The sequence below is a fragment of the Gavia stellata genome, chromosome 4 (genome assembly GCF_030936135.1).
Source record: "Gavia stellata isolate bGavSte3 chromosome 4, bGavSte3.hap2, whole genome shotgun sequence".
Lineage (NCBI taxonomy): Eukaryota > Metazoa > Chordata > Aves > Gaviiformes > Gaviidae > Gavia > Gavia stellata.
Window position 1 is genome coordinate 61,110,762 of NC_082597.1, and position 26,595 is coordinate 61,137,356.

The 26,595-nt window shown below is 40.0% G+C and overlaps 1 protein-coding gene across 1 annotated transcript in view; it reads right to left on the reverse strand.

Annotated features, from left to right (window-relative positions):
- RFX4 (regulatory factor X4) overlaps positions 1–26,595 on the reverse strand; it is a 97,785-nt gene that overhangs the window by 58,037 nt on the left and 13,153 nt on the right. The window contains exons 2-4 of the mRNA XM_059816707.1: positions 21,104–21,190; positions 13,028–13,088; positions 7,381–7,504 (exon numbers count right to left, since the gene is read on the reverse strand). Coding sequence (XP_059672690.1) covers positions 7,381–7,504; positions 13,028–13,088; positions 21,104–21,190 — 272 coding nt within the window. The remainder of the gene's footprint in view (positions 1–7,380; positions 7,505–13,027; positions 13,089–21,103; positions 21,191–26,595) is intronic.

The following is a 26,595-nucleotide window of genomic DNA, read 5'->3' on the forward strand; positions in this document are numbered from 1 at the left end:
GTACAGAAGATCTGCGTTTATTTACCAAATTCTATTGTAGTTTTTCAGTCTTAAATTTCTTTGCCATGGCAGCAGGAAAGAAACCAGTAATGTCAAATATAACTATACCCTTTCTTATTCTCACTGCTGTGAAACACAAACAAAGCTGATATCCTCTCTTATATAATAAGTTACAATCATTATATAATAAGTGTAGGATTTTTAGGCTAATTTATCTTTGGCCTAGTACTGCTCCAGCTGGATCATTCTGGAGTTTCCCCATCTGCTTCAGTGCTTTTGAAAATCCTGACCTCAGACAATCTGTTATTATTAACACCTGTGCTGACAGGTACCTTTTGACTCAAAGGTGGCTTAGGGCTGGCTTAACAACACATTACCTTGAGGAAAAGGTCAAGAAAGCTTTGCCCCAAGAAACATCCACTGATAGGAAAGAGCATAATCAAATTAGTCCATTACAAAATACCATTCCTGTCCCCCAAATCCACCAAACTGTGCAAAGAAAAGGAGAAGAGGTGTGACTGTGTCTATACCCTCTCTACTCCCTGCTTGCTTACTTGCATGACCCAGGAGAGAAGACAGTAGTGTACAGATCCAGTATTCTTGACCCCAGATCTGTTGTCTGTTTAGATTCAATAACCTTCCCAATTCTCCCCACTCACTTCCATCATTTTGTGGAACAGGGCATGGTCTATCTGTAGGATAAGATCTTGTTTCTAGCACTGATACATCTCAACTGATACTGCAAAGCAGGTCAGAGAAGCCTGCTGGCACTTTCTTTAATGCCTGTGCCCAATTGTGCTTGCTGTGAAGATTAGACACTATGAGGAACTCCAACTGAACTGGACAAGTGAAGCTTGTGAGACATCTCCTCAAATTCATCCATGTACAACAACATCCTCCTTCAGCAGCTCCACTGGCCAGGTGGAATTCAGCCTAAGGCATGGTCAGATTACTGCGTCCCAACAAAGCTGCAAACATCAAATGCTCTGACTCAGATGCTTAGCTGAGCTGTAGCCACTTTCGATGCTGACTTGCTCAAGCCAAGCAGATCTCAAACCCTGCACAACTCCCCCTGCTCTGTATTGATGCCAGGACGCTTACTGCCGTCACCCAGCATATCTGTGGGAAAAGGCTGAGCGCCAGGACCCCTGCACTCTGGCAGACCCTGAGCTGTAAGAACAGCCTCTGGGACGTGTTGACAAGGCATGAGGTAAAGCAGCCCAGAGGCCGCTCTACTTCCTGCTGAAGACCTAACTAGAAGCCAGATGCTTGAAGTGGTAAAGCCAGTAAAAATCCCTTTGCTAAAGGGCAAATCTTTGGGAAAAGGGAAGTCACTCCAAAGAAACTAAGGTGTCCTTGCTGGTTTTCTTAACCCCCAAGCTCAAGGAGAAAAAGGCAATAGTCAGCAACCTGCAGTAATACAAGGGATCTGTGAAGCAGAGCCAAGGGCGCAAAGAGCTTTCCAACTACACTATAGGATCCCAGCTCCCCACACCTGTATGACCACTTGCTTCTTTGGTACTTGTGTTATTATGGCCACCTCAGTGGAGCTTGACCTAGAAGATTCTGCATCAGGAAGAAAAGTCATACTGGTCTTAACTGTCCTTCAGTCAGGAACCTTAGCTGTTAAAGGGATGAAGGAAAAAGCAGGGACTGCTCATATAGCGCTGACAGACTGGTACGGTCCTTTGACGCAGTGCCAGAAACAACATCCTCAGCTTTAGATAGATTTTACCCCATTTCTATTTTTCTTTTCTATATTGACTAGAAAAAAGTCTAATAAAAACATTCCATATGTAGTAATTGTTCATAATAAAGCAAGTGCTGTTTTAGTCTATCAGAAGAGACTACTAAGAATAAATTTGGCTTTGCTATACCAGTTACTATTGAGGCTACTTAGGAGCAAATTGAGATTACAGGAAAAAAAACCCATACATCTTCAGGAGAAGTATCTCCTTATTGCACAGCAGGCAATTCCAGATGTGTGCATTTCAATAAAAAGACAAACCAGAATGCAATCACATCACAATGTCATTATCAAAGAGGTTTCAATAAGGCTACTTGTCTGTCCGTTTTAAATGTCAAATATATGTAGTATGATAGCACGAAACTGTAAATCCTATTTATGCTAATCATGCTTAGAGGAACAGTCCTGCTGGCAAAACTTCTGGGCATAGAGACAGTGAATAGTGATAAAAGAGGACTCTGACTGGTACAGCTTGTACCTCCCTGGAGCAAAGCAAACTATTGGAAAAAAGCACTTTTCTGCTGGTATAACTGTGCTTCAGCCCATTTTTTGGAAATGGGGTGGAAATATTACTCAAAAATGTAAAACAACTCTTTCCTAAAATCTATTGTGGACATTACCCTTCTTTGTTTAGTGAAATAAATTTATTGGAATCTAATTTTCACTTACAGCAAAGCCACTCAGGGAACAATAAAGAGGCTCTAAAATTCGTGTAAGCATGCATCCATGTTAAAACTCTTTATGCTGCCAGAGTGATGTAAAGAGACCTCAGGCTGGGGGAGAGCCACCCTGCAGCGTCAGCAACCTTCTTTTTCCTTTTCAAATATTAATTTACTATTGCTTGTGAAAAGACATGGCAGGAAAGCCCCAAAAGGGAAAAACGAAAAAGAGGAAAGTATTTAACCTCCAGGGGGCATATGGGAGTTGTGGGAAGAACACTTCATGAGGATGGAAAAGAGGTTCCACTATGAGAAACTAAGTGTTCTGTATGAGAGATATGCAGGGTCTGGGAGGTGACTTAGCACTGCACAGTAAATTTAAAGCAGTGAACTGAGGACATGGAGGATAGGGAAAACCGGTGCAGAGGAAGGTAACATCTTCAAGAGTCTTTATTAAGAAAATAAGGTTCATAAACGGTCTTGAAACAAAAACCAAAAATGAGTGTTCTCTGAGGAAATAAAAGTGAAAGATAAGCTCAAAGACCTGCCAACCTAGCTGAAAAGCTGGGTGACATGCTACAGCTAGGGGAGAACCAACAAGCCTTATGGAACCCATCCATACGCAATAGCTACTGAGGGGCTTGGAAATGCTCAAAACATTCCTGCTTTTTAAGTAACTAACTTGATTCAGTGAAGGCCCCAATTCAGAATAATTTAGTGTTTGCAACTAAACTCAGTGAGAATAATGAGTCAAAAACTTCAACCACTGTAATCCCTAGCTCAGTGTATTAATTTTCAATGCATATTATGCTAACACGTTGATCAGAAAAAAACCCCAAACTTATACCTGCTCAGCCCTCCCTGCTGCAGGCAGCAGCAGAACTTCCAGTTGGAAACACCTTAAACTGCTCTCTGAGTGCACAGGGTCCCGGAGCAGAGCCCAAAGCATTTGCAGCACAGAGCTGAGGGGCACAAGGTTGCCATCTTTTTTAAGTGACCTCAGCAACAGGGCTTTCACTCCTTCTGCCTGAAGACTCATTCACAGCCTAAACATGTTCACTTGAGAGAGCTTTTTCTCATATGCAACATTTTATTGTTAATAACTCAGTGACATGCCTGCCCTTCCTCACTGTACTTCCCTGTCTTCTCACTGGTGGCATGGAACAGTTTTACAAGGTTTTTTTTAAAAAAGTTGCATGGAACAGTTTTACAACAAGCAGAATAATGCTTCACTTTTGGGTGAAATCATGATCCTGTTGAATATAATATGTTTTGCTTGCCTACAGTAAGAGCCGAAGTTTAACACTGGAGTCTCCACTTGCTGATGCTGAGGTGTAACCAGCAAATACAGGGCCCTCCCTGGTCACTGTTTAGTTAAAGTATATGGGTAAGAGAGTACATGGTCCTGTCTTTTGCAGGCAAGAAAAAACTCTGTAATGACAGACTAGGTAGCATAGCTATTAGCAGATTGGCAAATGCTAGTATAGACGAAACTGCCTGCAATTTTCACATATTAATTGGGTGAGTAAAGCATTAAAATCTTGGCTAACATATTAAAGCTACAACTCCCTTTGTCATATAAGAATATATCATGTTAACAGCCATATTAGAGTTGTCCTTATTTTAGATGTACTTTAAGTGGTTTAGGAGTATAGGTTGCTTTTCTAAAGGTGTTTATTTATACAATAATTCTGTTCTTTCCTCTTCTTGCTACTTTTGTTGCTATTATCCTGATTTCCTCAGGAAACAGTCTATGAGATATTACTGTTTCTCTGTTAATCTCTCCACAACCCCAGACCAAGTTTTGTTTTGCTAATCCAATATTACAAAATGCCTGAGGTCCAGTCCATGTCCGAGAAGTTTAATGGAAAACACTGGCTGGATGGTGGGGACAGCGTATTGATGTTAATGCTGAGGACAAGACAGGGAGGAAAGCTCAGCCTTTAGCTGAGCCATTTGGCACTGCCTGACTGGACAACCATGAGTATGAGGCAACCAGTTAACACTTCCATTACTCTGAACCAGCCGCCCCATGTGCTGCTTCTTGCCGAGCTGTTGGCATGGGGGAAGGAGAGAAAAAGAGACAGGCAAATAGACAGACAGGGATCTAAAAATAATGTAGAAAGAAGGTGCAGCAGATGGGTGAGAAAACTGAAAGAAGCAAAGACCTGGATGTAGTGACCAGGACCCGGAAATAATTGAAAGTACTGCAGGGAAACATGGAGATATTGTATAAGATTTAGGTAAGGCTATGGATTTAGGGAACACAGGAAATGGTAGGAAACAAGGTCCATTAGTTCAGCTGTTCATGAACAACTTCTCTGTTCTCCCTTCCATGCTCTGTTGTGGATACATTTGACTTACATTAGGCTTAAGTAGTACACATGGGCTGAAGTGTTGTCTACAAAACCTTAATCTGGAGAGATCAATTTCAGGCAAGTTTCACATATCTCTAGTGGTATTTTAAAAGTGAAATCAACACTGTTCTGTTAATTGAGATGTAATGGAGTATGTAACAATACATTAGTATGTTACTTATTACAGATTGTTTTAGTGTCCTGAACTCCATGTCTCTTTCTAAAAACTACCAATCTGTTAAAGCAAAAGCCTAAATGTTTAACATTGCCCACAGAGCTAAAGTTCAAAGATGAATCATAAATTCAATGTGGTCTATTGAAAGGCGAACTGTCTACAATTTCACAGAACAACTAACTCCTTTCTCTGGAGGAGATGACAGCTGCAGGACTCTTGATGATTCCCAATGAAGACAAACATGTCTGGGCTCTCTGTTTCAGCAGCTAAGTGAGGAAGCCCTCAAATGTCACCTATTTCACTGCACTGCCTCCAAGACATTTATGCAATACACATTGCCGATACGGTATTTAAGTCACATCATAACAACTCTATTGGCTAAAACTTCATCCATGTACCAGCTCCTACGGAGAAGCTGACTGCAAACTATTCATTGAATGAAGTGGGTGTCTACCTTGCAGATCTTCATGACTGTGCAGTACATTTTCTTAGCAATAACAGGTTGGAAAGAATCACTGGGGTCTGCTCTGGGTTCTGCAGATGCAGAAGCCTGTTTCACTTCAATATTTGTACCAGTATTGTCTGAGGGTTCTGGACACACCTTTGCAGAAGCCTCGGTTCCCAGATCCAAAAGTAATAGCCACATGAAGCACTAGCTTGAGACAGTACTAGGATGATTTTGTATGGCTTCCTTTCCACAAAAAAGGAAAACAAATTTCATGCATCACTGCTTCAGAACTTTATTGCAACCAAGTGGAAAATACTTGGAACACAGCACACAAAAACCACGTTGGAATGCCATGATTTTTGGATGGAAGGCACTGAACCTGTCCTGCTAGGTCAAGGTACTCCTACTAATGAACAGGTGTATGTGTATGAGGGGCAGGGGAGAAGGAGGATGGAGTAATATACAGTGTAACAAGACTGCCACATACTGAAAATTGGTGAAGTCCCTGGTAAATTTATGTTCTGATGAAATAATTTCAGAATATTTACACCTTACAATTTACAGAAGTTTTTAGCAGCAGCAAAAGTAGCATCGTGTAAATTTTACCTATGTTCCAGATGTGCTAGCCTGCATGAAATCTGTCTCCTGTTCTCGCTATTCTTAAATTATATGTTGCCACTATACTTATCACTTGGTAGCAATAATGTGTACAACAAACAATTTCATTCACACTTATGCAGTGTATTTAAACAGAAACTTAACACAGAATCAATTGAGCTATGCAGGTCTTTAAGACACAACAAACATAGTAATGTTACAACATGGCACATTTTACTTGCCTTGCTAAACTGCCTACATAAAGGTACACTGTAGAAAATGACATCTCATTAAATACATTCTTCTCCTTCACCTACTCTTTACACAGGCAGTTACCCTAGGAACATTTTTACTTCTTTGAATACCCAGCACTTCTATAGAACAGATGTTGCAAACACTAGAAGAGAATAGCTTGCAGGACAACCAGCTTCAGATTCATGCTTGCAACCATTTCAAAAACAATGGCAAAATCTACACTTTGGTTTTTTTCACAGCCTACAAGTTTTAAAGGCCTGTGATGCATTCTATAGTAAAATTTCAGTTTTAAATAAAAAATTAAAAGTATAAAAATATCATCTTATTTTTTACTGAGAGGAAAAGATCACCTGACAAGCAAATCCAAAATAAGAACTTTAATGGCTGGCTAGGATTTTACATAATGTCTGCTAGTGATGTATAGCATAAGCTATACACTGCTCACATCTGGACAATGCACAGCTGCATCTGTGCTAAGAGTGCATCTCCACTGTAAGTCTGGAGATAACTGCAGTGGCTCTTACTAGAGCTGGACTAGAAAGCAGAAGCACAAGGAATCACAATGCAAAGATAACTTGGCAGCCTGTATCTGAGGTGCCACACAAATGCCATTAGATGCTTTCTGGACTTTCACATTGTCCTCCAGTACGTGGACTTGCTGATATCATTAATTCAGGGATATGTGGTGTGCTCTGATATCATTAATTCAGGGATATCCGTATCATGCTTACAAGAACAGCATAGACAGGCCCCAAAATTAAATGATTTATATTTTACCATTCTATTTTAAAAAAAAACCCTATATTTGTTAAAGCAGTGCAGGTCACAATGCAGATGTATTTACACTAGCTCGTATTCGACTTCCAAGCTGTCAATATTGTATACCATGTCACTGTCAGCTAGTCTGGGGCCTGAAGTCATAAAAAAATTTGCTCTATTCTGGAGCTGAGTCACGATTAGAAATTATTCCAACCTTGTAAGTACTTAAAATCTTAGCCTTTGTCCAATAACTGGAATACATAAGAGATTCCATTCATGTACCTCTATCCCTAATGGTAAATGATGATTTAATTCTTTTCAATAATCCAGACTCACCTGAACCAGGTGAGAGCTCAAGGAATCATACTGCTGTTTAGACTCACCTTCCCAAAGCTGGCAGCATTAACAGGTTGTGTGTCATTTTTCTCACAGAAGTCCAGGTAATGCATGTAGAGAGCGCTTCGAGGAATGCAAACACCTTCTGCAATCTCATAGTTCTCCTCCAGCCTTAAAAAGCAAATATCAAACAGAGAGAACTGCAAGTATGTTGGATGTCCTGTATGGTAAACAGTATGCAAAGCTGCATCTTTAAGACCAAACATTCTGGCTTCTGCTTGTCTACTAAATTTTCTCTGCTTTGTTCCTAAGTGCTCCTTCCAATTCACTTCTGTAATGCTTATTTGCTTCATTTGGTTCATGCTTGCTGTCAAAAACATAGGCTGTGAGTTCTCAGGCAAGTAGAGACTAGCACAAAGGGACGTTGGGTTTTGACCATGTTCCAAAAGTGCTATTTTTATGAAAAAAATATGCTAGTCATCTGCTATACCCTAAAAGCATCCTGCAGTAAACAAATATATGTACAACTAAGAAATAACAAACATTCATTGAGGGGAAGCATTCTCTCATTCTTTACAGGACTCTGTTCACTCCTGTCTAGCTGCAAAATTCCGTACCTTGAGGAAGCAGATACGCAAGTTATTTGCAAATACTCAAGAGTGTGCACAAAATCATATCTGCGTAATGTTTTCTTGCTATTGCTTATGGACAAACTGAAAAAAGAATCCATGATCTGACTACAATGCTGAATAAAATAGTGAAATAACATCCTCCTCTGCCTTGTAGAAACTATTATTCATTTACACATGCAAACACACAACTATAAAATTTTAAATTATGCATCAAATATACAAATAGGCAAATGCTTCCTCTTTAAGATCTGAAACTGGGCTTATTATAAATCTATAGATTAGAAGAAACATTCCTTTAAGACGACATTTTTATGATTGCTGATCCAACAAAGTTCAAGAGCTATTTACATACACACTTAACTTTAAACCACTTGTCATCCGTGGTGTCACTCGTATGCATATAGTTACACGTGTGCTTGTCTGCCTTGCTGGCTAGGAGAAGACGACAGGTGCAACTTCCTTTTAAACATATTAGAAAATTAATACATATTCTCAAAAAAATCCAATTCCACAGTAAATAACCCCCTGTCATTTGATACCTGTAGAACATCTTCTAAATATCTAGTCTCTCTCCTTCATTGCCTTTTTCAGGAGCTACCTACCTTCTCTTTCAGTTATCATGATCATTTGTGACTGCAAACTATTTTAATAAGATATCCGGCTAGATGAATGGAATCAGTTTGTATGGGCAACATCTATTCTTCCTTGGTTTCTACAGAAATATCATCACGGCATCTTTCCTCAAATTCATAGCGCTTTAACAAAGCCTCCTTTCAAAACCTGGAGAGTTCGTTTGTATACTATAGCTGCTAATTGGAATGTCAGCTTCCGTGACCAAGAGAGGACAGAAAGAAAAGCAGTTAATTATTTCTGTTCATATCTCATGAATTTTTCTCTTTTTCTCCTCTCTTTCACAGAGAATCATTAGTCTGACACTGAACAATGCTCCATTATACCTGAACTTTTTTTTTAAATGATCAAAAAACCCATCTTGCTTGACTTCTTTTATTTTCCTGTCTTTTATTTAACAACTTTATCATATTTTGAATTCAGCTTCGTTCTACGGTATTATAGAAAGATAATGAACTCAATCTTCTACCTAACAAATCATTATCAGAAATAATATATATATATAAAAACATTTTAAATGTCCTAATAAAGCCATGTGAAATCCAGTGGTTCACAATGAGACCTTTTGTACCACTACAGTATAGCAATAAAACCCCTAATCCTTCCACAGGAATGACAATTTTATCTGTCCCTATTACCATTTCCCTCTTTATACTTATATACTTCTAGATTAAATGAGATTATTCTATAGAAGAGTCAGGTCCCTAGTGTTGTTACAGACTTGTTTTTAGATACGAAGGCAACAGAACAACTGTGATGTTACCATTGCTAATCACATAAAGGATTCTAGAACAGATTCATGTTGATGCATTATATCAATTTCTGTGAACCTACTAATCTGGAGAGAATCCATTACCTAGCAGTGCTTTATCTTCCTCTTTTTTACATCTTTTTATGAATGTTGCAAAAAATAGAATAGTTTTGTTGACTTTAGCTTCACAATACTGTTATTATTTGAAGCACCTACACTGTAAGCTACCAAACTGCATGGAATTAGGCTGTCCGTGCTTTGAGTAATTCTGTGTTTGAGGAAGTAGACACACACATGCACACATACACACCAAACTGAGGTAAAATAAAGTTTCACACTTACAATTTGGTCAACCAGTACACCAATGAAATAATCATGAATGGTTTAGAGCCAAGTGTTTAGCAAGCTATAGCTTTACAGAAAATAATGAACACGGGAATGTGGGATAAACACAGGATAGTAGGTATTGGTATATTCATGCCTTAACGATTAAATTCAAGCTAGTGCAGTTTCCCCAGCTATGTTGTGTTTGGCAGTAATACTACATTTACCAGGCCTTTCGTTTCATTTTCTGTCATCAGTGAAACAAAACAAAAACATCATTCCTGCTTCCAGGAAAAGCATATTTAGCCAGGCTGACAGTCATCCAGACATGCTTCTGGCATCTTCAGCTACTTCTTCCTCCTCATTATTTGTAGCGTTCAATGTACTTTGCCTTTAGAGAGGCATAAGCAATAAGGATAGCTCCCTGTGGGATTGATGTTGTTCACTCTTTTCAGCAAGATCCCAGACAAGAAATAACTAATGATGGTGATGGCAATATGAACCATGCGACAAAATTTACGTATTTCCCTTACATCTTGCTTCACTTTCCATACTACTTTCCTCCTCTTCTTTTTCCTTGCTGCTGATGTTTTCTCTGTTTCTGTTCCCCAACACACTCTTGCCTTCATTAGCTGTAAATGATAGTAGGATCTAACAGTAAAAAAAATGACGAGCTTTAGCTTGGCAGACACCAGACACTGCAGGCAATTGTGGTGGTTCCATTTGCCAGAACAAGGCAAATTTGGTACTTTATCCTGAAATCTGGTCAATAATTGACCCCACCACTTCCATCACTTGAACCTGGCCCAGAGATTCCAGTAGGAGGGTAGGACATATGGTTACCCAGGGCATATTCAGGTAAATTTATCTTTCGTCTTTCTTCACTGTGCAAAAACTTGCTCTGAGGCCTAAGCAGGCAAAACTATCAAACATGTAAAGCTAAATCTACAAGAAGTGCTCAGAGCAGCGTTTGTACAGTGCTGACCACAATAGTTTACTGACCCATGGGTTGCTAGTACAAATAACCTGATGCTAATGTGTCTGTTTTTCCAGAACAGTGGAAACTTGACACCTTCACACCAAGCAAGCTTACTACTTCAGCACTTTAACCACAACTTTTGAGCTTGTAATTTTATTTAGTGTATCAAACTTAGTAGCACAGTTTCTCTAGGCAATACCAATTCAAAGCTGCAGCACATAGGCTGAAAAGCGTATGGAAATCACCAGAAAACTGTTCTATGGTATGGCTACTAAGCTGGGAAACTTTCACCTACAGGTCTATAAATAAATGAGCCAATTGTATAATTCAGTTTGACACCAGCTAAAGGAATTAAGCTTAAAAAATTCTTTGCTTTCTGTTCCCTCATGTATTTTTGGGTGGAAAATTGAACAGAGGAAACTGCAGATGCTCCAAAAGACTCAAAGGAAAGAATATCTGACTGACATAAATGTGTAAGAAGCATAACACAACAGACAGGTTCTAAGCCAGTACACTAGCAAGGGGGAAGGGAAGATGATGGAAGCAGCCTTTTCAGAATCAAAATTCTAGGGTTCTATTGCAAACACTGCTCAATGAGCATTAGTGTGCACACTGCATTCCAGCAGGGCTCAATATCCCAGGAGTTTAGGGATTTACTAACCTTTATGACTAAGGAAGCTTGAAAGTATTTGGCAAAAGATTGTTTACAGTATTTGCATGTTTTCTGATGGGAACAGTATCATTGGCATGTTCTAATTAACTCTGACTTCTTGGCTACTACGTTATTTGCTCCTGTGGAAAAGACTCTTAACTGACTCTACTGCAAAATAAACATTGTTCTGAATTTGGGATTGGTAAGCCCTGCCTGCTATTTTATTTTAGCTAGACAGCTCTCTGTTGTCCTGTTTGAACTGCATTGAAGTTGTTTGGGTGAATAATAGAAAACGATAAAATACACCTATGACATTTCATTATTATTTTAACAATTTTCTCTCTGTCTGTAGTCACTCCCCTTCTTTATTCACTTTTCTTGAACTTCTGAAAAACAGTACTTCGGTGAAACAAATAGGTACAAAGAAGCAATAGTTCAGAACGAAATGCTTTTATTTGTATTTTCACATCTCAGTATTTGCACTGGAAGTGTCTGCAAGTTTCTGCAAGGCAGAACGGTGAATACTTGCAGCATCTATTCTAAATTAACCCACAGGTTTGGGGTTTTTTAGAATCTAAAATTTAACCGATCAACTTTAAAGAGCAAATATAGACTAAATAATCTATAAATGTCTCTATGCATATTTCAAAGAATCACACAATTTCACAGGCAGAGAAAGAGTAAAATTCACTGAATTAATTATTCTTTGCTGTTTGTTCAGTTAGATCTCCCAAGAAACTGACAGAAGCAGAAAAATAATTTTGCTAACATTTTGCTAAAATGCCACATTTTTTGCCAATAATCTATCTTTTTGCCCAGAAAACTATAAGAAGTACTTACAGGTGAAGTAAAGGCCTTTCTTTAAAAGACTTGAAACAAGCTAGCGAGTATGGGTTTTCAGATAAGCATGCTGCAAAGCTTCTCTGTAACAGAGCTCTGTTCTGCCAGATACAAGGAACCTCCTGAAAGATGCTTGATCACTTACAATATTAAAAAGCTAAACCAGAATTTAAAACCTAAATTAAGGGAAAAGTCAACAAAAATCTAAGACATAATGTATAGAAAGCGTTCTCAGTATTATATGTAACGTTACAGGACATACAGCCAAAAATACTGCTGTAAATCACAGTGAACAGCACTTGTTCATTTTTCATAACGCAGTAGACTGACTCACAAACTTTCTTCTCCCCACTTCTCTTTCTCTCTTCCTAATTACCCTTACTTCCCCCCCCCCCGCCCCCCCCAAATTTGCAAGGGGATTTTGGCAAAGCAATCAAACTTCAAACTCTCCCTCTTCTTTTGTTGTCTTCTATGTTAAATTACAGAGATCTCATTTCAGTAAAACAGACAGTAAAGGTGACTTCATCACACAATGAAATAAATGTGAGTCTTGAAAAAAGAATGTCGGTACTAGCTTTCTTTTTGTAACAAATGTAACAACGATGACTAACCACAAATCAACAGGGGGCAAAGTGGCAAACAAATATGCTGAGTAGATCTTCCAAACTGTATCAGAGGCTTCCTATGTTCAAACAAATCCGGTAAGAGTAAGACATTTGTTGAGGAATGCTATACAGGATGCTAAGGAGCAGATTAAACACATACATACAGTGAAAGTATCTTTAGAACTGTATAAGATGTCCAAGACCTCTATTCACTTCAGCTGGAAAAATGATGAGAAAAAACACTAACAGGTTTTCTTGATTTTTTTAAAAAGACATCTTACCATTGCAGTGTAGCTGGAGTTGAGTGTGGTTTCGATGCTCTATTGTTTTCTTTTTCCTCGTCTGTTGAGAAACAAACAAATACTATGTAATTTCAGTAGGAATTGCTCAGGCACTTGAAAACTGGTAAGGAATTATCTGATCAAAAATGTTCTCAAGCTGCAAAGCTTTCCTAAAATATTTGCTAAATTGTGGAAACGTAAATAATGATGCTCCCTAAGCTAACATCTGTAGACACTGTTTAGGGCAATAAAGCTTGCATACATCACTGATGCAGAGTGATGCATGGGAGCACGGGAATAATGACATTGGAAAGGATAAGCTTATATGAAAAAACAAAGTGACTCTTAGACCTCTAGCAGGATGTCAGAACATAAAAATGCTTTCACCTGCTTTAATGGAACAGTTGCCTTACCCAAGTTTTACATTAGATGAGGCATTTAAGCTAATGGAGTTCATCCACTGTTGTGATCCTAACATAAGATATATACTAGATGTTTACAAATTTACAAAGATTAATTCTGACCAAGAACAATTGAAATTAAAAACATTCTATAATACATTTTATTCCTTTTCCGATAATGAGGAATATTATCAGAAAAATTAACTGTTTCCAAGCTAACTCTCTGATTTGCTGACTTTCCAAAAATTTGAATAAAAGATGAATAAAGAAAAAGAGAATGAAAACAAAACTGGGTTAAAATACTGGATTTTTCCCAGCTCACATGAGTTCTTTGAAAAAATTTAAAAGTATGTCTAGAATAATTCCTATTAAATTGTGATTTTTGAAGCATATAAAATGTTCCTAAGTGAAAGCTGAGAGCGAAGCACAATCAGCATCTCCAGAAGGTATTCTTTGGGAAACACTATTGTTTCAAACACAGTTTGATGTTTTGACAACTTTGTCCCTGATGAAAGCGTTGAGTGTAGAAGGCTTTGATACCTAAACAACGAGGTAAACCACTGCGCCTGTACACCGTGCTGCAAGTTTCATTTTTCTACGTACAACCAACTTTTAGAAGTTATTTAAGTGAGCCTTTAAGATGCTGAATCTTAAGGGAGCTGGGCTATCTCCTCTGAATATCAGACCCCATTTGGAGGCCTTTCATGCAGTCCCAAGAACCGGCGCACACAAGTAAAACCCCACTTTGGAAAACGTTGTCTTCAGCCCTTGCACCACAGTATTTCTTCCATTACATATAGGGCAAGTTGTGTTAACCAAACATCCTTTAGCCTGTGAGGCCGGTCCCCTGAATGCCGGGAAAATCCAGATTTACAGTTACCCACAGACACTGCTTGCAACCCCTCTTCTGCATCTACATGACAATAGGCCTCTAATTATTGGACCGCACACTCCTTCCCTGCCTTTCAGGGGCCTGCTTTTATTCAGCGCATAGGACCAACATGCACATTTCAAATCACTTTTAAATTGTGTTTTTCATTTGTTTTTCCTAAACAAACGGTTGGCACGCAACAAACCTTCAGCACACAGGGCTTGAATGCCGAGCGGCCATGGCTGCTGCGGGCCGCTGATGCTCAGCAACAGTCCCCAGCCTCACCGGCAGTGGGACAAACACCTTCTCCGTGGTGGGAGGCAGAGCCATGCGGCACAGATTTAAACCACTGGATGGATAAAATAGTTGGGGCCGTCCCCCCTCACAACACTGACCATTTTGCCCTTCTTATCCTTAACTGACAGCACAGACACTCAAAGAGCATGCCTGACGCCAGTCTTCCCTGGAGAGGAGGGGGCAGCCATACCTGCCCTGCTCTGAGGTGGGAAGAGCCTTTGGGTTGGGATTCATGGTTTTCCAAGCAACAGAGGATGAGGGAGCGCAGCTTGGAGGTAGGAGAGCACCTGCTGGGAGGGCAAGCAAGTCCCTGCAGGGAAGGCCCTGTGGTCACCCTGGAGGGGCAAGAGGCAGGGGCCCTGACCATAGTCTGGTCCACTCCTGTGTCCTGCTGTGGCTTCCCGTTGTCCCGGCCAGGGAAAAAATAGGCAGCAGGGCTGGGAGGGAGTTATGGCAGCTCCCCAAGCTTGGGGCACAGAGGCTGCTGCCGCTTCCTCCACCCACAAGCAGGCTGGCCTAGCCTGCCAAGGCCCTGTGGGTATCCAGCAGCTGCTGCCTCCCAACCATTCCTGAGGTAAAAGTGAAAGGGGACTAGTTATAAACGGTATGTCTCAGCCAAGTGTTGCAAGGCCTCAAGTGCTGGCTGGGGGGGGAGTTTCCCCTCCTTTAGTAAGGAAAATTACAGCCGGCAGTCATAGGGGTGCACAGGCCTCACCAACAGGGACACATAACACAGGGCACTGCAGCGCCTTTCTACTGACCAGAGGGATTTAGGCCTTTGCTGTTGCGGGGAGGGAGACACCACAGCAAGGTACCACAACCAAAGCTGCCGCCTTTAGGTACCAGCAGCATGTGGAGGTCCAGTTCTCCTCCTGTGCCCCACCATCATCTTGTTCAAATTAAGGTTATTGCTTCCCAGGTGAAAGTCATCCATTTTCTTAACGAGTATTTTCTATGTCAGTGTCAAAGCCTATCATCCACTCGTTTAAGTTCACTACACAGTTGTTTCTACCTTGTTGGAAATTGCTAGGGGGTTGCAAATTGGAAAGCTGCTGATCTAAATAACCACTCACCTAACTAAGGTGCAGAAATCCTAAATGACCTCTACCTGTGAAACCAAGAGGTACTACTCCCCCCTCCCCAGAATAAACCTTTTCATTATCTTTCTTGATTTAAGGGGGTTAGCATTCAAAAGTCTGTTATTAGGTGGCTTTCACTTGCACTAACTAGATTGCATTTTCCCTGGATACATGGCACTATCAGAATAATTTATATGATCTTAGGGTCTCTACATCCCTTCCAACCCTCCCCCAGCTGTTTTTCACTCTCACTAAGAGTGAGCACCTGTGAGCAGGTCTTTACCTAACCTGTCCTCAGACACACTACAAGCCAGCCATATTCAGCTCCTCCCATGTAAGAATTTGTTTTAACAACAGAAACTGACAATAAGATCATAAGATGCAATTTAAATCCTCCTTCTCAAGTATGTCTGCTTCCTAGGGATACTCTTCAAGACTCTTCACCATCCTCCATAACTGTCCCTTTAAAACCAAGAAGGAAATGATGGACTTTGAACTTATTAAAAAAAATCTTTAAGCACCATTTTCTATCAAAATATTACCTATTAAACAATTGGATTTTCAACAAAACTAAAATTTTCACAGAGTTAGTTCTTGTCTGCCCCAAAATCAAGTATCTGTACAAGAAAACAGATTTTTTTTTTTTTTTTTTGCTTTCTGCCAACCGACCAGCTGTCAGCCAAAATGTTTCTCATTTTCACCAGCTGTTGGCTAAAATATTTATTTTCAGTAAACCTTCACTTTTTTATTAAATAGATGGAAAGAATTGCACATGGTATAGGAATGGAGGGCACCTAGAAATACAAGCTGTCAGTATTAAATATACAAGCACTTTATTCTACCTGGTATAGTTTAACAATATAATCTCATCAGATAATTCACTAGCAGAAAATAATAGATGTCCCTGTTCCTTATGTTTTAGTTGGTAGAAGGGCACTTTATGGCTTCCCTATCAAGCAGAAAATGTTTTGTGTAACTCTTGACTCAGGTCGGATCCCAGATCTGTTTGTACAGCATGAAAGAGGGAACAAATGCTGTTTTCCTTTACTTTTTGGCCTGTCATTTTATCAGTCCTCATCAGAGCAACACTGTAGATTAACATGAATCCATACCATTTAAAATTAAATACTTTTAGAACCCAATCTATTTTGTAAAAAAAAAAAAAGGAAATAAAAGACACTGAAAAGAAATCTTGCTTCAAGGCACTGCCAAAGAACAGACCTGGCAATTCTTCTGTGACAAATGCAAAAAGACTTGAAGTCACAAGGAAAAACTCTGCTCCTGATGCACAGCTGCAGGTGTTCACACATATGGCAGCTTCACAGCACCTCAGGGAGAAACCCATTTGCTAGGAGCAGATCTAGTGTGTTCACTCCACCACCAGTAGAAGGACTACCAGCATTCCAAGGAAAGGTATCTTCAAGGTACCTGGTTGGGTGGAAAACCTGGTACGCATCCCAAGCTGAAAGTGGGTAATAGCTTAGACAGTTGCAAGTAGAACTCTTAGCACAGAAGAGGCCTTCAAAGAGATTCAAAACTGGGATCATCAAAAATAGTATTTCTTGGCTCCCAGAGATATCAGAGAAAGTTTTTCTTCCCAAGCTCCATGGAAGTTTCTTTGCTAACACCTCCATCTTTCTCCTTTCAAAATTCTGTTTCAAAGCCACCAGAATAGATTTCTGTCTGTACCTTGTGCATATGTTTGTGGCTTTCCCTGAACTCTCAGTAGTATCCTCTAACTTCTGCTGTCTGGTTTTAGGTCCAGTTCAAGGGATTTCTTGCTTCTTGGAGCAAGACATGGAGACAATAAGAGCTATGTTCAGCACCTCTTCAAGCATGCTGCCCTAAACACAGGAAGTGGAACATACACAAAGTGAAGACTCTGCATTAGTACATCTTTTTCTAAAATGTTGATGTTAGTCTGTTTGTCATAACTAAAGTGGAGTTAAAGCTCTGCTTTCCACTATGGAGATAATAAAAGAGTCCTGTACTTTCCAGTGCTGCCTGCATGTGTCTCCAAACCACTAAGGAGCTAACATGTTATTAGTAGCTTTATATGGATAAAATCCTTCCCTTAGTTCAGGTAGCTCCACACCTTTCAGAGGAAAAGCCTCTTCGTCTGGAGCCCCTGCAGTCCAGGTTCTGACTGTTCTCAAAAGTGATTTGCCCTTAGCTAAAATTAAGTGATAGTAAGAAGCTACCATGTCTCTTACTTACATGTAGCCATAAATAAGATTCGGGCTTATTAGCATGTATTCCATAATTTTAAAATAGTGGGATTTTTTAAAACCCTCTGAGAAACATGGGAGCATAGTTCTAATTGAGTAGGTATGATTGAAAAAGAAAGAATTTTCCCCAAGGAAAACTTCAATGAAATCAAGTAGCTCTTTTTAAAATGTTTTTTTTTCAATGGAAGAATAAGAGGTTTAGTTCAAACAAAAAAAGAAACTATTGGATAAATCTTCCATTTCAGCCAGTTAGAACACGTATTTTGAACACTGCTTTTGAAGTGCAAAAAGCTGTCTGAATCTTTTCTTTTATTTCACATGAACTGTCTACACATTCACATTTCTTATTATGCAAAAAAATTTGGACAAGCAACCCTTTCAGTTCATCATGTGTAACATTATGACTCCTTCCCCAGGGATATGAAGTTGAAACTTTCATAAACTTTGAATTGTATTCTTCCAGACCTCTATTTCAGTTTGGGGAATTTGGCTCAATGCACAGTACACAGAAAATGTGGGGTTTTTTTAAATTATTAGATATGAGGTTGTACCATTCCCTTTTCCTGTAGATCTTTTGACTGACATGTAGACTGTGGAAGTGGTGGAAGGAAAAATGTTTAAAAAACTGGAAACTGAAATAAAATCTACCTAGAATTTTTATAGTAGAGTGTAAAAGCTGTGTTTTGGGAGGGGTCATAAAAGATTCCAAGAAGGTAAGAAGCGCCCCAAGAAGCAGCGAGTCCATGGGAATCCACAGCTGTGAGTCATTGCTTCCCTTCACAATATAATGCAGGTTCAAGAGCCCTGGAGGTGTCTGGATGTACCTAATGTATTCAGAGACAAAAAAACTAAGTAGTCAAGAGAAAGATGGGTGATGCCTTCTTTTGGCTGCACATGAAAACTGAAGCTCCATTGACAACAGCAATTTGACCACCATTCTGAATAAGTCAAAAAGGGTTACATAGGCTTTCTTAAAACATGTCACTTCGTGCTGTTTGTAAATGTATGACAGAGGCTGGACAAAGAGTGACATGATGGTTTGGAAATTGCTTCGTTGGTGTGTGGACACTGTTAGAGAAATGTTAGAAAGAACTCAAAGGGCTGGAAAGGAGCACAGAATACAATGATTTCTATGGTGAAACTTCTAGTTTGTTTTGGATTTCACAGATCATTGGCCTTCTTGCTGCTGGGCAAGTGGCTTATTTTTCTTTTCTACTCTCTCCTCTTCACCCTCTCCCTCACCCCCAAAACCAAGGATGACTTTTCAGGTGGATTAATTCTCTTATTTGCACAGCAGAAATACTGGTATCAGTGCAAAGGAAGCATCTGGAAGAACTGGCTATTAAGGAGGAAGCTAGATGAAATCAACTCTCACTCTCATTTGGATTTCCATTATATAGTGTGACAATGTCTTCTGTGCACAAATTGTGGGATAAATTAATTTATATATTTGTTTTATCCGTTCTAAATTTGCTGGCTTTCATTATCATCACTTGCCCCTTAATTCCAGTATCAGAAAACAGAATGAACAACCATCTTATCTTCTCAATGCCATTGTCTGAAAGACCTGCTCTTGCTAACCCACGCAGGTCCACTTATTACTGTCCCTAGGTATGTGGAAGTTTTCTCATGCTCGCATTTAAACTGAAAGCACATATAACAAACCAGCACTAGTTTTGCTACAACCTATTTAGGGTAAAAGATCTAGAACAGAACATAGAGACTTAGAATTACGACATTGTAAGTTTTTTTTAATATAGTTAGTGGTGCTAAATAATTACCTTGACAATACTGTATTGAACTGTAAGTCTAAGGAAAAGCTCACTGAAGTCAATAGGGTTGAATCCTGAATTCTGAACCTATTAAGAGTCTGAAGTCACATCTCATTCATTACAGATTCTTTCCATCACTTTCTCAGTAGCATCAGAGTGAAATGAATTTCCTAAGTCTCACAGGTTCTTGTAAAATGCAAATTAATATGCAGATGCTTTTTGTTTTTCACTACAATTTTATTTTTAAAAAGAAACTAATTTCTAATTCCTTAATTTTTAAAAAACAAAAAACCTCAAACCTGTCCAAGTTTTATTGTCTGTCTTTAAGGATTCTTATCCACTGTCCTTAGCTTGGGAGTTATGAATAAATACCATGTTTCTAACACCTCCTTTCTCCTTCAGAAGTGATATTGACCCAAAAGAGAACCCTGGACAAATAAGAGTAGGGGCCCAATATAGCAAATTCTGTGATCCACTAAACACCATGCTGCAAAGCCTGTAATTTTACTGTGACATCAAAATAAAGTAGTTCTCTTAAAACACAGAAAATGTAAAAGGGACATTCAGCAATTAAGAAGTGATTAAAAATATGTTTTCTAAAATTACATGCTTGAATATTATAAAAATGTGAGTCTTTCTGAATTAAAGAACTCAGTCTGCATCAATATCCTGTAACATGAACTAACATATGAAATACAGAGAGGAAAACTAACATGAAGAGTATTTCGCTTTAGGCAAATTAAGTAGACTAGAAATTGCATAAACAGGGGAAACTAAATGGTAAACTAAAAATTGTCTTAAATTTTTGAAATTAAACAATTAGGTTATTTTAAGGTATTTTGGGGTCTTTTTAATTACCTGCTGTTGTTAAAAATCAAGATCTAAAATTACCATAATTAGAAGAGGTAAGAAAAAATAGCAATTTTAAAATCAGCTAGATTTAGAATTGTTCTTTCTCTATGACTAAAAAGGAAGCAATCTCATGATTTAATATGTGAATTTTTTTTAATCTGATGATTGTTTAATTCTTAAAACAAAGATTTTATATGTATGATTTGATATAATAGTATTGAAAAACAGAACAAATTTTCCCTATATTTCAACCCCTGGCGTTCACCAGGGAAAAGCAAAATAGAGGGGTTTACTCATGAGCTAATACTAGAAGTAAAATTTAGACACCATCCAACCTTTATTCAGTGACACACAAACTCTTCTGGTTGTTTTAACTAACAGATAGTATTACTTCCTTTTAAATAATGCAAAATAGCAAATATTCCAGGAAAAAAAATTAATAAAACTACTGTGTCAAGTGAGTTGACTCTTCAAACTACAGAGCATTAAAAATATCACTAAGATGTAGCAACATATAGCAGGAAATTAGCACTTGGACACATTCACACTAATTTTAAATTGATGACAATTACTTACTTTCATCATTAGAAACATTCCCCAGAGAGGTGTGACTGGAATAACGTTTGTTTTCACTTTCATTGAGACATCGTTCGATCCAACTCTCTGCAAAAGAATAAAGATGCACTTTTTTTGTGTTTGCATATAAAACAAAATTTCAACATATAAAACCAAATAAAGCACCGGTTTTCAATAGACGGTGTTCTGCAGCATTTCACTTAAAACATGCTCAGTCTGAGGTTATTTAGCAAGAAAATCCTTTCTTGCTTTCAAACTTAGCTGTTGCTTTTTAGTTTCATTTTTCATTTGTTTTCAAACAACAGAGGCTGAAACACTTCCATGCACATAACAAAGCTCCTCAGGATATTCTCTCTCCTCCCCATCACAGGATACATTTAAAAAAAAAATCATCTCATATGGGCCACTGAAACACATAAATTGCATTAATTTCTAAGTCTTAGTCTGGCAAAGACTTATATACTAGAGTATTTCCACCAGTTTTGAAAGAACTCTTCATGTGTGTAAAATCAATCATTCACATGAATTTTTCTTACAGCAGGACTCAAACTGTGCTCTCTGAAGTTCAGTCCTACGACTCCATTCACCCTGGTGGAGTCCCAGGCCCTAACGAGATCTTTTCCGCGCTGGAACGAGTCCAACGTAGCGAGTCAGCAGCCACTGAGCTGCTTGAACCTTTGTCACTCCATGATAGGTACTCAGCCACTCCTGTCCTCCCTCTTTCTCACTTCCAAGTTGTTCCTGCCAGTCAGATGAGATACAGCATTACACTGATTTGACTCTGCTGTTCCTCTTTCTGGAAGCTGTAACATACGTCCCCTGATGGCTTTAGAGGATGCACCAGGCTCAGCGGAATTTACTGTTACAGGTCTTCAGGGCAAAAGTTGCACCTTCCTATGAGTTTCCTTGGACAAAGCATGAAATGTAAGTCGTTGAGTTTGCCTGGAGTCCCTGGATATTGCTACAATGAACTAACCTCCCTCGTAAGATTATTTTTCAAGGGCATGCACATGGGCAGAAATGGACTTATGCTCACAGAGTTCCCTGTAGTCAAAGAAAGAAAAAGAAGGGATGGGTAGGAAGGCTGCAAGGTAACCCCACAAATTACGAAAGGAAACAACCCCACTGAGCAAAGAGATACACAAGAAATAAGGGGAAACAGGCCTTGATGTCAGCAAACTGCCAGAGCCAGAAACACCTTCAAAGACACTGAAATGGCTGCAGACTCCTTTCCACAACCCCACCCCTAGACACATCGGGCTACCAGCACAGCACAGGCAGCAGTCTGCCAGCCAGAGAAAGCCCATCACGGCAGCAGGCTTGGAGGGAGAGCAGAAGCCCAGTGTCTCCGGAAAGTTGCCCGTCTGGTTTATAGAAGGTAAAACTTGGTATGACTTCATTTCAGCACTCGACGCCAATAAACGAACATATGAATAGTCATGACCAAACACATCCTGCAGAAAAAATGCTTTTTAAACCCGGACAGTTGCACAAACTCGTGTATATTCCTCCTTACACACATTCTGCACTGCCACACAAACAAAAGGTCAACATCATCTGTGTAGGACTACAGAAAGGTCTGTTGAGAGCCCTTCAGAGCTGATTTCCAGGCCCTGCCACAAGACGCCAGGTACTGTTGCTCTGTGCGCTTCTAGTTTTCAGGCAGCGTAAAAGAGGTTGTGGCAGCTCCAGGCCGTTCCCTTCCCTCTGCCTATTTGCCCATGGTAAACAACACGCTGCAGTGCTGCCTTCATTGGTACAAGGAAGTCCCTGTGCACATCTTCCTCATTCACCAAACTGCCCTGTGCCTACAGAGCCTCACGACCATGCTGCCTCTTCCCTATAGCCTGCTGCTTTGAGGTACTTCTCTGAAAATCAGCAAAAATAACTCTTGTTGTCAATAGATTTTCAGGATATTTCTTCTCCCATCAAATTCAACATGGCCTTGTATAAAAATCACTTTAAGGCTGCTGACACCGCAACTTAAAACTTGCCAGTGAGGCCTATGCTGTCTAATCAGCTCCTGCTCAGTTACTAACCCACAAGCCTGCGGCAACTCTAACTTCGAGGCTTTCCCTTCTCATGCTGCTCAGCTGCATCGGGTGGGGGTGTATCACCTCCTTGTCTAAAGGCCAACACAACGAGATGGCTGCTCCGTGCCAGATTTCTTTTACTGCCCTAAAACTGAGCTAATAGCATCTCTCCTCTCCCCTTTTAGTACTGCAAGCTGGGGGACAGGATCTCGGATGCACACAGATTACTATGAGGTGAAGAAAACTTGCTGCTGAGGACAACATCAGAGAGAGGTGCAAGAAGCCTTGAGAAAGATTACCCTACATCCTCCTCCTCCTTTCAGCACACAGCCATGGCTGTATATAATTCTCTTGGCTCTGAGCCCAGCTTCAGGGAGTAAAAGCAAAGGCGGCTGCCATTAGCGCCAAGGAGAGACCGATGCCCAGCTCTACCCTTTCTTTTCCTCTCGGCACCAAGAGCTGGGAAGCTGGGATGCATCCTCTTCCCTCGGCAGCAGGGAACTGGCAGCAGCCATCTTTAGTCACATTCCCTGCCTAAGTAGTAGGAAAAAAAACTTCTTAAGTGTCACTCAATAACAATTTTCACCATCCTTGTTCACGTACTGTCTCTGATAACTGTGTGTATACCCGTTTGTCACTGGTAAAACAAGCAGTTTACACTGCAAGATAGAAAGTCTCTGGAGTAGGGTGCAGTGACTGTTTAATTATGTGCTGCAACTCCTTTGGTCCTGAATCACCCCAGTTCAGCTCGCTGCAGCCTGAGTCTGGCTTTGTCTTTGTGGCCTTGCATTTAAATAGCTGATAGAAATTCTTCAACCCTGAAAAGATACATGACCTGTCTGGCAGCAAAGAAGAATGAAGAAAACTAACTCTTTTGAGCAAAAATGTCAGGGATTTTATGGCAGATCTGAGAAATTATTTGGCAGATGACAAAATGCGACAAAACCAACTAGCTATTTAAAGGTTGTATTATCTCATAAACGGAGTGATGTAAGTATAAATAAATAAGTATGAATAAGTAGATTTTTTTTTTTTTACTGTTTGTATAAAGAAAAAAAGTTTTTACAAAGCTTTTAACTCCCAATATTAATAAGAATACCTTCAGGCATCAAAAGAAAATACAACCACAGTTTTTCTGATATTGAAAATATTCCCTTCAGGAGCCCACAGATCCCAGTTATGATAGCATCTGCCTAACATAAAACAAAACCAAAAAAGAGAAAGAGGCAGAGCAAACAAAATAAAAAGCCAAAACTAAGTCTGATTTTTGTAAGTTCTTTCAGAGTTAATACTGGGTAGAGCCCCGTACACATCAAATGCTCTTGTCCTCACGACACGTGGGGACACACCGGCTCCACTGGTGTCTGCCCCAGGCAGTCCGGCTGCAGAGCTGGAGGAAGAGGTTGTTTTTAAGAGCTGCCAGAACAGAGGCCTGCATTGCTTTCCCTTGTCCCCACCACGGCTCTTCTCTTCACACTGACAAACATAGTTTTATTTGTATGGTGCTTCAAACACTGAGCAGGGAAGGCAGGCCTGGGACTTCCCAAAATAGATGCAAACACATGAGAGCTGCTCAGGGGCAGGAGCTTTCATGAACTATCAGGAAAGAGGAGCATGAACCATTTTTTAAATATATATTTCACAAATTATTTTGACACATTATCTCTTTCAGAAGGAAAGGTTTGCTCCTGGAAGATGCCTTTGAAAGGCTTCTCCCTACAGAGCCTCATTGGAGATGAGAAAATACAGCAGAGGTACCTATATATTGCCAGTATATTTAATGAGAGAATTACTCCATCTAGTTTGTATAATGGTTATTGGCTTAGCATATTTGCAGCCCAGAAAAGAAAGCATTCACTGCTCCCACACGTGCATAGCCATAGCAAGAACAGTGAGAGAGCCACCTGCACTCCGCTCTGCAGAGGGGAAGAGAAGGTGGGCCTCATCACAGCTGGCACTGGCTTCTGCAGCTGCTGTCCTGCCAGAAGGGCTAAGAGTTGCTGCAGTATTAGCACAACCTGTAATCAGAGCCTCTTCTGGCCTTTGAGACCCAACGTGTCATGCTCAGCACCCAAGCAGGATGGCAAAAGCAGCTGGAGGGCTGCGCCACACAGCTGGGAGTTGAACATATCCAAAGCTGCTGGCTGCAGCCCTGTGGGCATGTGTGTGTCCTAAAGGGAGATTAAGAGATTTTACAGGCAGAATGAAACTCTGTGGTCACCTAATCCAAGCTGCATTTTGCCTTACCTCATTACCCTACAGTAGTACTAACTGCACTGGTTTTCCCCAGCTATGCCATATCCTCTGATCTGGATGTAGTTGTATCACTGGCATAATTGTGAATCACTATTTTTTACCAAAATTGTATTAGATGAGAATCCTCATGTTCTAGAAACATAGCCAAGGCTTCTGGTAATCACAATATCAGAGTCTGCACAATCACTGTACACTTATTTCACCACAGCCCTAGCAGTTGCACAGAAATCCCTCTCATACACCTTCAGCTCTAGGTTGGCTCCCATACTCCAAATTTTAAAGCAGTTTGCCAACAAGCATGACAATTTACCTACTGCTCTGCACAGGAACCAGCATTTCTTCCACAGAAGTTCGCTCATCACTGAAATAGAGCTACCTCTGGAATAAGAATTAGACATTTGCCAGGGCTCAAACTACTACCCGAGCCATGTAACAACTTGGATGGCGCAGCTGCAACAGTCTGACGTCTTATTTTTATTCATGGCTACTCTTGTAATTTTTTCCCCAGTTTCTCAAGGCAAATGTAGAAAAAAGTAGAAAGTAACTGTGAGCAAAGACATAAAAAGTAGATAATGCAAATATAAAGGGACCACCAAATTTTAGTGGATTTACAAGAGGACCTATTGGAAAAATGAATACTCAGAAGTGATGACAGACCTAATTTTACAGTTCCTGTGACAGAGGAGGAACTCCTGTCATGCTCATGGAGTCTTAGCACCCCTCTGAGTTATTTGTTTGCCATTCTCAGAGAGAAGAGTTACTCATCTCTTCCTGCAGCATCTCTGCCAAGTGTCTCAGTACCGAGCTGGCCAGCAATACTGCCTAGCTGCTCATCTGATCTGTTAGGCCAAGAGAAAGTGGTTGCAAAGAGCAGATTTAGCAGGTAAAAGCAGTACCTCAAAAGCTCAGGAGGCTGACCGAAGGTCATGGAACCTCCTGTTTCTAGTTTGCTAACCTGTGGTATTAACTATGACAAAAATTTTCAGTGGCATTGATGGGATGATACTCTATATCTTTTCTTTTTTAGAAAAACCATTACTGCCCTGACAGCTTCTCCTGTTGTCTGTCTCAGAATAAATGCTGAGGTCTGCATGATCCATTGAGGCTTTTCTCTGCAGAGCTTGTCTTGCTGAACATGGTCTGAGACATGCCACCACCCAACAAATCCTCTGTTCATGCTGTCTGTGTGGCACCATTGCTTTG